Here is an 11,734-nt window from a genome sequence, read left to right as displayed (position 1 = left end):
TACAGAAATTTTCTTCTTTATTATCAACACGGAATGTTATGCTGGTCCTGCTGGCGTCTTGCAGAGATCAGTCCCACGTCCCAGCTCAGACGGATTGCCAGCCACCTTCCGACAGCGACGCATAAAACTAGTCAGTCAGCTTTTTTTTTTTTTTCTTCCTCAAAAGAGAAAATTTGCCTCAAAACCTGCCAGAGGGATCTGTAGCCCACAGCCCAAAGGTTTTGAGCTCGCAGTTTAAGAAACCCTCTGGTTTCTTGTGCCTTCTTTTAAAAAAAACAGAGGAGACAAAAACATAAAAGCAAAATGGGGATCGAGCGTGTTCTAGCTTAAAAAAAGACAGTAATTTCCATGCATGTTTTAAAAAGACAAAGGCCAGGGTCTCGGAGTAACAGGAGCGGAGAGAGAAGGCAGCCAGGCCTACAGGGGAAACTGCTGCACACTCCTGATTCCACTTCAAAAAGGTGGTGGTGAGAGAAGGATGCATATACCCATGCACACACCTGTGCACACTCACGGCCCCACACACGCAGGGCATCTCATTATGCATCAGAGAAAGAGAAATTATCTTCCTCTTGAGGTTTGCGGATCCAGCTGCCATAGCCCATCTCTTCCAGAGTGCTGAAGAAGCACTGCTTGGCTTCTTGGTACGCTGTGGCTGCTTCCTTAGCATCCGAGTACACCGAGAGGTTCTGCAGGTCTTTGCAGTTGCTCTTTGCACATAACTGCTGGAACAGGGAGAACATTCTCCTCTTGGACACACGAGACACCTCCAGCTTAGGTCTGAGAAGGAAGACAAAGGCTGCAGTGAAGGACATGACACTCAGAAGAGCAAAGAGGAGCAGGCGGCACAGGGAAAAACCAACAGCGGGATGCCTGGGAGATCTCTTGGCTCAGCGGGGCTCTGTTGCAGGGTCTGGGCTAGGAAGTGTTTCGTTTTGCTTCAAGAACGTTCATTTACATCAGTTTGAAATTCCTTTCTCCAACCCACCCCCACACATAAGGTGCCGTAACAGTGCAGAGTGTACTCGTGACTTCAGAGCTGCTCCCCTTTGCCCAAACAGAAAAGCAGTGTCAGGAAAGGCTCTTCTTACCCATCTACTTTCCCTTTTGTGCCATCCAAGACTTCAACTTCGCTTTCATCAGCAAGACACCAATTCACTGAAGACTCCTTCGTCTTGCCCGTCTGCCTTGCGGAGTCGTACACGCTGACTCGCCCAACCTGCGTGAGACGCAAGAGAATTTCCTAAGACCGGTCCTGCTGCGCGAGCTTGCTGGTAATTGCCTCTTCCATCCCCTGCAGGCAGGGGTTCAGCTCATCCCAAACTCCTGAGAGCACCAAGCACTAGGTTCTTACTAAGCTGAAGGCTACGGGAGCGACCTTGGTCTCCTTTTTCCCAGCTCAAGTCACTGCCAGTAACCCCCAGACACCGTGGGATGACACAAGGGGGCAAGTTTCTGGCCATTAAGCTCCTGACCCTGGCTGCAGAGCTTGTGCCAAGTGACCCCCCTTGCAGAGTGAGGCCCGAACCCAAGGGTGGAGGTGGAAGAGGGGACAGAAAGACTAAGAGGTGACAAGCCTGCAGTACCTCAGGATGATTAACGTGATATGGAGCCCGGAGCTTTTCCTGCAGCACGTTCCCATCTCTTGCCACGCGGCAGCAGATCGCACGTGTTAAGTGACCCTGACTGTACAAGTAACCTGTGAAGACAGACATGAAGGCATTAGGAAACTGGAACGGCATGGGTCATTTTGGGATGGCCCCCAAATGTCCCCCTCCATTTGGGACAGGCCAAACGCTGAGAATCGCAGCGCTTCTCAAGCTCCAGAACGCTCGTGGCCATGTGGACCAGCAACAGCTATGCGTACCCTGGATGAGTAAGACGAAGGTTTATAGACTGCAACATTTCTCACCGAAGACACAAACAGGCAATTTTTGTCTCATCCTCCTAGATCACATGTGCATTCTAAAAATCAAGAACCTTGGAGAAAAACCCACTCCACCCACCGCATAAAATCCATAAACTCCCTTTGCACTTCCAAACAGCACAGCTCTGCCAAGAACGACGTTTCAGTCTGTTACTCCTACAGCCTCCACAAACAAGCTCTTCCATCACTTGCGGAAGGGAGGTTACTTGTCTAGGCAGCCCACTTTTAAGGAGTAGGGCAGCACATCCATCCCAGCCCAGAAAGGACGGTGGCACTCATACCGAGTGTAACGGAGCTGAGATAAACTGGTTCTATGAAGTGTGACAGCAACGCCCCTTGCAAGCCAAGTATATTCCAGCGTAAGATTTTGTCGCTGCAGGACATGGTTCGCAACCGCTCCCCGTGCTGGATCCCGTCCCATGTGGGCACAATGTCACTCGACTCCACAGGAATGGTACCTTCCCCTGCACAAGAGGAGAAGAAAGCTTTTCTGTAAAGAGTCAGATATTCAATAAATCAAAACCCCATCAGCAACTGCACAAGAAGCTATCTTTTATGCACAGGCATGGAGTGACCTCCAGAGTCAGGTTGTCCCCAGGTTCTGGGAACGTTTTAGTATCACTTGAAGAAGGAAACTCAGTACTTATTACAAACAAGTCACTTTTCACATGGCTGAAGCAGAATGGAATAGTGCTTGAAAGGGAGGTCAGAGACATATAAGCTTTGCAGCAAACTTCAGCTGTACTCTCACTAGCGTGGCAGTCCAACAGGCAGACTGGGGAAGGAGAAGGGACTCCCTCTAATGCCCCCATCCCTTTTACCCACCTCCTTTTGCTCCTGAATGTGTCAAAGCCCACAACACCACCACGCAGAGACACGTAAGGAAACTCCAGAGCTCCAGAAAGGCTCAGAGGCGGGGACTGGAGCCAACCTACTGTGCAGGGAGCAAACACACTCACCATTCTCCACCTTCGTCCGCAGCTTGCCTTGTTTGGGGTTCTCAAAGAGCGGCTGATGCTGGGCTTGCCCCACCACACTTGCCTGATCACTGCAGGATTTATCAAAGAGAGCCCCGTCTCCACAAGGTGCTGTGCTACAAAACAAACACTCCCCAGGTTAGCAGTGACTCTCAGAAAACAGCCAAGGGTGCAACAGTGCTGCTGACACCAGTCACACCCTACACAACCCTGCACAAACCTGACGTAGAGGTGAAAGGTAACACTGCTCTTTATTTTGAGCTTCTTCCCTCCTGCTGGCTCAAAAATGCTCTCTTCTGCAGAGGAAGCATTAGATGGGTCATACTTCATCAGCTCACTATAGAGAAACCTGAAAATAAAAACATCACATCAAAAGGCTGCTTTGCTCTTCAGACAATCAATCCAACCAGTGCCCATGGCCGGGACAGGCAGGGCCTGCCTCCTGCTACATGGGAGAGCGAGGACCAGGAGCCGTGGATGAGAATACTTGGAAGCCAATGAATAGCATTTGATGCTACAGAAAAGGTATGAAATCAAGCAGAGATCTGGCCATGCAGAGGACATTAAACAGAAAATAAGCATTCTGACTGGTGAGCAGAGGGAAGCACTGGCAGGAGAGAAAGGAGCCTGGCTGGCGGCTGCTTACGTGCATCTGATCTGAGTGTGAAGAATACTTCAAGGTTGTTAACCCAGCACCTTTAGTCAGCACCACGTTTGCATTAAGAGTAAACAGCCCCATGGGCAGCTGAATGCAAGTGGTATTATTAGCACAACCCCATGATCTGTTTACAATGACTGGGTATTTTACAGCTGCTTCTGTCTAGGGACAGGGAAAAACCCTGAGGTCTCCAACGTAGCGTCAAGGACTAAAGAAAAACTGCAGCTTCACAGGACTCCTCAGGTAGAGCCTGTGCAGAGACTTATTTTGCAAGGCGAGGTAAAGCTCACTGTTCTTGTCCCTGACAGGCTCTGCTGTGCCAGAGCAGCCCAGCAGCCATGACCGTCTCATGACATTAACAGCTGAGACAGACAGTAAGCAAGAGGGCAATCCTCGGACTTTACAGCTTTCCGGGCACTGGCCCTCAGCACCTTCCAGTGCTGTGGAATGCACAGAGTAGAGTGGCAGCAGACAAAAGCTTTAAAAAAGCTTTGCTGTTCATAACTGAAAGGGCAGACATTAACAAGGCTAGTCCAACTTCATGTCGCTTTGTTTTTTTTATTTAAAAAAAAGAAAAAAGAAGGTGCCACACAGAATGTTTATAAAGAGAAAAGAACAATTGTGCAGTTTACTTGGGAAAACCCTTTCCAACCGATGAAAAACAATTTCTGACTCATCAATGCAAACACATTCAATATGTTTTCCTGAAGCCTTCTACACCCAGATCCAGAAAGGCCAAAAAGGGACCTGGCCTGCAGATTCCTCAGCACCTTGGCTCAGACAGAGCCGTGCTCAGACTGAACCAGCGTGTTGCGTGCCGGCCAAGCAGCCTCTGCAGGGTGCTTTATTTTAACTACATCAGACGCGGCCCTTGGGCTCTTGGCAAGTTTCCAGTTCGGTACTAATTTGGGCACAATTCAGGCATGGCCCCTTCTTATCAGAAATAACTTCCCTCTATTTAACAACACACGGGTAAACAGTAGCGTTAGAGGATCACAGCCTCTCAACACAGCAAGGAACCATCACAGCTACAGCCCTCTAAAATGGGTCAGCACCTCTTGGCAGGCCCCTCTCCTTCAGGTTTCCCCCCTCTCTCACCTCACAAAGCCTCTTCGAGAAATGATTTCTGCATGACAGTCATTCACTGTCTCCCCCTTCAAGCTCAGCTCTTCTCCTTTCACGCAACGATTACCTGAATAAAAAAAAAACAAAAACACACAAGTGTCAAAGTCAACACAAAGCTTCACAGAAAGGAGTTCATCTTGCTTCAAATTTTACTTCTTTGGGCTCCTGAGCAGCAGCAGCAGCAGCACCCTGATTATTAAATCATTATCCTGATCCAAGCAGTTAGGAAAATAAAGGGACAAAAAGCACACACTACTTTAGGGACAGCAGAGACAAATTGCCACAGGTTTAGGGCAGTGTCCCATCCTGAGCTCTTTTCAGCCCACCGCTCTGCGTGGAAGTGTGGCAGCCAACTAGGAAGGGAGCTAAAGTACATGCAGCTAAGAGAAGCTGGGGGATCTTGTGCTGTACAACGTGAGGAATCCATGCTCTGATGCACAGACTAGCGCGTAGCAATGCAAGCAAAGATTAAGAACCACATAGCTGCAGGCACATTCGCTTTGTTCTCTCTCTATAACCAGATCACTTGTGACACCACGCGAGCCCTGGGAACATTTCTTGCCCTCTCTGAAGAAGCCTACAGCAACAGCCATTCCCTAGTCGTAGCTGACAGGGAATCTAGCGGGAATGTGAGAGTTCAGCTTATGCTGGAAGAAGCTGTTCATACCCGTTCCGATGCTGACCACCACTCCCAGGCCCTTGTTTCCTTTCCGCATGATGATGGCAGCCAGGATCTTCCGCCCAAGCAGACTGTGCTGGATGCGAGCAGTGAGGGTGTTGAAGCGCTGGTGGCTCAGCATAGCCATCTGATCATGTAGGGTACTGCCACTCACGGGGAGCTGGAATGGGGACACAAGACCAGGATTGCTAAGACATCACAAACAGGTCACAGAACAAAATGGCTCAAGAAGTAGCTAACCTGAAGCACAGCTATCCAGGCAGAAGGCAGGAACACAGAAAACCTGAGTTACAGGCAGCACGATTTTGGGTTGAGTGCATGGACAGTATCGTGTCAAGGGGTGGGTGAAGTTTTTAGGTATTTCTGAGAAAATCCTGTCCAACGCTTTGAGTTCTGCTTTGAGCACATCATTAAGAGACAGCAGCAAGTTGTCTTCCTGGCAGCAAGTGACATGGGCTGAGGAATGGCCTCCCGAGATTGCCAGGGGAAATCCCCATCACAAAGGAACAAAACCCATCTTGCCTGTTCTCAGAGACTCAGCCAAGGAAATCTGTTACTGGCTTTGGAGGAATTCCTTCTCTGGCTGCCTCTAAGGAGGCTGCACAGTCACTCCCATTGCAGATGGGCACTTGCCTCCTCTAGCACTGCTGACTGACAAATCCTCCCTGATGGCTTTTCTATTTAGAGGCACAGCTGCTGTGCTCAGCTGTGCAGCCTGGAACACAGCTTTTAAGAGATCACAAAACTCTAAGTGTGATTTAAAGCAGCACAGGTTTGGGACAGCCATCCTGACACAACCAGCTTTGCTCTTATGTGATGCATGGGTTTTTGAGCTGACACACAATTTTTAATGCGGCATGAAGGAATTTGGAAGGAGGAGGAAAAATCACAGAATAAAAAATGAGCATGTTCCTGCTCTACCACAGGAACATATTTCAATAGTTTGTGGAAGAATCTGATGATGATTTAGCCCTAAAGCAGAGGCCAGCAGAAGGGAAGAGTACATCTGTGCCCTGAGGAAACATCTAACCCACTTCAGGAAAACATCAGCTTATCTACACCTTCAGAGAACAAAGATCTCACAGTTGATCTTGAAGGCATTTTTTCTGCTGGACTGAATGGCACAGGATAGGCAGGGCTACAAAAGCAGGCCCAGCTTTGGAGGAAGAAGATTTACCTCGGCGATGTTCATCCCTTCCATGCGCTCACTCTTCTCTGTTTCCCCAATCAGGACTCTGAGTGCTGCATCGGCTGCCTCCTGCTTGCCCTGCTTTTTATTGTGTGCAGTTACAGCTGGGAACCAACGGCCTCCAACCTTCGCCTGATAGACAAACCTATAAAGACAGCAGCGCATCTCTGAGAAACCAAGAAACCTACGGATTTCAGTCTGGTTTTTAAATTCTCTCACTGGAGAGAGGAGTTGGAGGTAGCTTATTGTCATCTGGACATAAGGCTCAGCAGAGGCAGCAGCTTGGCCTGTTGCCATCTTGAACCGCATCGGGAATTTTGTGTTCTCTGCCCTTTTTCCATCCTGGAAACAGCAACAGTGCAAAATTTCCTCCTGGACAGCCACTTACTTGGGGTCGTGGGGAGGTCCTGACTGGTCAATGAGTTTGAACTCTGCGGCAAACCCATTGGAGCGAGCATATTCCAGCAGGCCACTGACAGGATTGACGTTAAGGTATTTGATGAGCTCCCCAACACCCTTCGCTTTTGCCACCTTGGATTCATCTGGAGGGGCGATCAATGGTCCACAGCTGTGCATGGACTGGTCACCATGGGGCTTCACAACAGGCTAGAGCAGAGTTAGACAGGAGAAGGCTGTTAAATACCGAGCAGCTGGTATTACTGCAGGCCAAGAGCACTCAGCACACCTCTGCCAGAGCCAGCCCATGACCTTGTACGGTGAAACGCAGTGGAATACGAAATAAAGGGGGGAACCCAACCCAAAACACTTGGGTCTTATAAAGAAGCTCCTTGTACCTGTTCAGGCAAGACATGGGGTACAGACTCTCCAGAAAGCATCTTCACAGCAACTTCTGCTGCCATTTGCTTTGCTCCCTTCTTGCTGTTTCCTACCACAGCAGGGAAAATTTGGTCACCCATTTTCACACAGTAGCTGAACCTGACAGGACATTATAGCACATGAAAAGTGTTAAGCACAGGTGTCTCAATCTGTTTATTATCCCCTTCTCCCACTTCAAGTTAAATCCTTCTGTGTTATCTCCATTTTAAATCTACCACAATGGCCCCAAACACTCCCAGTAGAGCACTACCAGGGAGGGTAAAGGACTGGAACCTGTTCCTGGTCTGGTAGAAGAAACAGCATCCTTTCTCTGAGAAAGGGCATTGGTTTTGGTCTCTTTCTGGAGGTGGATGTCTTGGAGGTGCAATGCCCAGACTCCTCGGATCAGAAAAGCACTCAGTTAGGTCAGTGACATGTCCAGGAATGTGGGTAGCGTGCTGAAGAGGAAGGATATCAAAGAAATTCTATCCTCCCAAAGCTAACAACAATATGCCATACCTAGGATCATGAGGTGGGCCTTCCTGAGAGAGCAGCTGGAATTCAATTGTGTTCCCTGATTTTTGTCCATACTCCATTAATATGCTGATCGGGTGCTTCCCGGGAAGCAGGCTGAGATGAGCTGGTGCAGATGACTGCTCTGGCTCTGCATGCAAAGGCTACAGCAAGAAGATGCAGGAGACCAGTTTCAGACTAAACGCTGTTTGACCAGCCTCACAAGTAAAGAAAACAAGACTCACCAATTCTGGTTCAGAGTTGTCGGAGGGAAACGGCTCTTCACATTTAATTCCACCATGCCTTCCATTCTCTGCTTCACTCATCAGGACCTTCATAGCGTTAGCTGCTGCCTCCTGTTTAGCGAGTTTTTTGCTCCCTGCTTCTGCTGGTGGGAATCGGCGCCCATTAATCACTGCCTGGAACTTAAATCTTTTAAAGAGAAAACCAAAGACGTAAATTGAGAGGCAAAAGTGTGGTCTTCTCAGAGCAAGCAGGTAAGGCTGCTCTTGGAATTCAAGTGAGAAGGAACAGCTAGCTCCTGGCTGTGAGAGCAAACCCAGGCTGCCATGTGCAGAAGACAAAAATACCAAGGGTGCCTTGACAGCTCTGCACCTGGGCCTCATTTCATTGTGTTTCCAGAGCTGTTCATAACAGAGGAGCAGCTCCAGATTTTGTTCTGAAGGAACAGGATGAATTGCCTTGTTCCACAAGCGCCAGAGACGTGTAATGGCAGTACACAAAGAGCAGTTTGGTTACGTCTCCTGCACAGGGATGAAGAAAGCTTAAAAGCAGCCTGCGCTGTTCCATCTGCACTTGGTCATTCGGGGTCACTCATCCCTGCTGCATTTCCCCTAGCTATCCGGTGCCTTCACCCCATCTCAGAGAGGTGCTGCCTCACGTAAACCTCTTGCCTTTAATGTTTCTGTCTCTCTCCTCCCTGTGAGCCCTTAACAAACATGGCTTCTCTTCTGTCCTCCAGCCCTCTACAGAGGAAACCGGCTTCCAACAAGAATGGGTCAAACCAGATCTAGAGAGGGGTTATGGGGCTGAATCCATTGAGATCCCTCCTTACAAAAAAAGAAAAAAAAAAAGGAGGGAAAAAAAGAAAAGAAAAAGCCTGGTACTCCATCTTTAGAAATTAGGCCAATTTTCCTGTCTAGCGGATCTATTGACATATTCCAGTGTGGCACATACGGTGCTTTTCACCCTTGTGCTGGTGCTCAGGAACAGCCATGATTTAGCAAGGGGAAGCAGGTCTCCAGAGACTGACTACGCAACCCTAGCCTCATGCTACGAGCTCTGCTCACAGAGGCCGCTCTGACCTGCTACACCAAAGAAATGCCCAGAGCGGGTTCATCTCGTCTAACCCAAGGTATCTGCACCCAAGCACTTCGTTCTGAGCTCCCTTGATGCCACTTCCAGGGTGACAGCATCTTGAGAGGCAGCTTAGAAACACCGGTTTCCTCCTATACAATCAAATTGAAAGCCAAGAGATTTAATCAGGCAGGACCTAGCTGAAGAGATGAATCCCACCTTCGCTGCTCAGAATGATGTGCAGCGTTGCCAAAAAAATGGGCTACCTGGGGTTAAATTTTAGCCTTGTTTTGGTATTTTTTGAAGCTGATGCAAGGAATCAACTAGATTCTTCCAGTATTCTTCTGAATCTAGAATCAATCCTTCTGAAATGAAGTAAACATTAATGAGCAGGCCCTTCAGGACAAAGTTGAGTTGGTGAAGCTAGTTGAAGTCAGATCATTTTAAGCAAAAAGACTGCTCAGGAAAGGTAGGAAATTTTCTTACCGTGGCTCATGAGAGGGTCCACTCTGCTCCAGCATGGCAAACTCACAGTGCTGGTACGTGTACTGGGAATATTCGGTAAGGCCACTCACTGGGTTCTTCTCCTGACAAGCCATCAGTTTCTCTACGGGTGTACATGGGAAAGCAGTTTCAAACTGGGTGGCGTAACTGGGGGAAGACTGGGAATTCATGATGGATTCTGACTCGTAGGACTGCTTGTTGATAGTGTTCAGATTATCTGGGATATCATCTGTGGCCCACTTGCTGTTTTCAGAGTTATCATAATTACTCAAACTGGAGAATTCGGGCTTAGTGTCCTCAGACAAGGCTGCTTCCGTGTCACTGGCATCGCTCTGATCAGTTTGCCCCAAAGGCTGCTGTCCATTTCCTATACTTTCTTCTTCTGATGTTGTCAATGCTGGTGAAGCTACAGTCACTTCCTGGGCACATGGAGGGACAGAAGAAGGTGGAAAACCTGACTCAGGTATGAGATCTGCTCTCTGTGCTACTGCGCTGGCCCTCAGCCTCATCTGCATCCGCTCACGTTTCCTGTCTGTAAGGGACCACCGTGGGGGGCTTGTGTTCTGCTTGTGGACATCTCCCAGCTTTTCCAGAGCGCTAAGAAAGGCATTAACATCCTTGGCCTTCGAAAACCCAATGTTTTTAGCAAGGTTGAGTGCCGTTGTTTCTGCCACGCTGAACAAGTAGTTGCAGATTTTGTCCTTTGTCTCAGCCATCATGGGATTGGCGTCTCCTGAGCCAGCCACGCTCCTCCCTCCTCCTCTGCTCTCGCAAACTGGATCTGTGCGACTACCACTGTTGTCTGCGGGGCTTCTTTCTCTCCCTGCGCTTGGGCTGGCAGTCCTCCACAGTGGCGGCGTCTCTCCACCTTTGTGCAACTTGCCTTCTCTGAAGAGTTTATACAAAACACGGTTGACCTCTTTCTTTTGAGTTTTAAGTTTACGTGCAAGATCATGAACTGTACAAGTCTTCCCCTTCCCAAGCTGCCTGAAAATTGTCAGAATTTCTTGTTCACGGTCTTGTCCAGCAAGAGACAGTCTCTGGAAATTCAGCCTGATGGCATCAGAATCTCTCTCCAAGTCCTCCTGACAATGGTACTGAGGAGGGCAACAACGTGGCGAAGTTTCTACCCTCAGATGCTTGCTGGAGAATCTATGCCATCCTGCTCTGCTGCAGCTGGGTTGCCATGTCTTTGCAGGAGCTGGCGCCGCAGCTCGTGTGCCTCTGATGTGTGATTCGTCGTGTGATCCCTGTCCCTGAAGCAAACAGACTTCAGTGTCCCGCTCTGCTAGGAACTGCTGGTGTAAAAAGATTTCCCGATTAGTTTCTCGTGGGGTATGAGAGCGGTTAAAAAACCCTTGATTAGTGTTGGGGCACTTATGTCTTGACCAGGTAAGATATGAGCCTCTGCCTCGACCAGCGCCTCTGTTCATAGCGCACTGCTGGAACACACATCTGAATTGGGCCACTTGCGTGCCAGAAGCTGCGATTCACTCTGCCGTCCTGCTAGGAAGAAAAAAAACACAGTTCAGAACCTATTCCAGAAATGCAGTTTAAACAGCTTCCCTGCTACTGAGGCACTTCAAGCATCTTTTCCTTATTTTCTACTGAGTCAAAATTATTAATGCAAACACAAATAGCAAACTCTGCGTCTGCCCAGCACAGAACCCAGCAGACAGGAATCACAGGCAAAGTTAACCACGAGAAAGAGCTTTAATAAGAGCGACTCTCTGTTCCCACTGGACTGAATTTCAAGCTGAAACTGAGCGGATAAAAACATGCAACTGATACTTGCTGCTGGGTCCCCAACCTACCTTCTTCCTGGTGACTTCTTTAAGTCCCCAGCTGCCACCACTGTCACTTATTTTACCAACCCCGACAAACATAAGCTCCACATGAGGTGCTAGGGAGGCTCACTGCAGTGAGGGGGGTTCCCCCCTGTCCCAGCTCTGGGGTGCGGGGGCACTGCCCCCCTTCCCACTGAACTCCTTTTAAAAGCGACCCCTGAGCCAAAGACAGGACAGAAATC

At 48.9% G+C, this 11,734-nt stretch overlaps 1 protein-coding gene across 1 annotated transcript; it reads right to left on the bottom strand.

The window, feature by feature from the left end:
- Window positions 1–539: 539 nt before the first annotated feature.
- ADAR (adenosine deaminase, RNA-specific) lies at window positions 540–11,138 on the bottom strand. Its single transcript, XM_010295891.1, has 14 exons — window positions 9,688–11,138; window positions 8,130–8,316; window positions 7,891–8,048; window positions 7,350–7,491; window positions 6,944–7,161; window positions 6,545–6,700; window positions 5,355–5,533; window positions 4,661–4,754; window positions 3,125–3,253; window positions 2,887–3,020; window positions 2,209–2,391; window positions 1,587–1,699; window positions 1,092–1,219; window positions 540–780 (listed from the first exon to the last, which is right to left on the bottom strand). The coding sequence occupies exons 1-14, from the start codon at window positions 11,136–11,138 to the stop codon at window positions 540–542; spliced, it is 3,513 nt and encodes a 1,170-aa protein (XP_010294193.1).
- Between the last annotated feature and the right edge of the window lie 596 nt (window positions 11,139–11,734).

The sequence above is a fragment of the Phaethon lepturus genome, unplaced genomic scaffold (genome assembly GCF_000687285.1).
Source record: "Phaethon lepturus isolate BGI_N335 unplaced genomic scaffold, ASM68728v1 scaffold22000, whole genome shotgun sequence".
Classification (NCBI taxonomy): Eukaryota; Metazoa; Chordata; class Aves; order Phaethontiformes; family Phaethontidae; genus Phaethon; species Phaethon lepturus.
Note: the sequence above shows the minus strand (reverse complement) of the source record. Positions and strands in the feature narration are given on the sequence as shown.

Excerpts from the sequence above, each read along its gene's own strand:
- ADAR (XM_010295891.1), bottom strand. The coding sequence starts at position 11,138 with ATGAACAGAGGCGCTGGTCGAGGCAGAGGCTCATATCTTACCTGGTCA. Across the intron at positions 8,317-9,687 it reads GGACCCTCTCATGAGCCACG|ATTTAAGTTCCAGGCAGTGA; the intron begins GTAAGAAAATTT and ends TCTCTTTAAAAG. Across the intron at positions 7,162-7,349 it reads CCCATGTCTTGCCTGAACAG|CCTGTTGTGAAGCCCCATGG; the intron begins GTACAAGGAGCT and ends ACTCTGCTCTAG.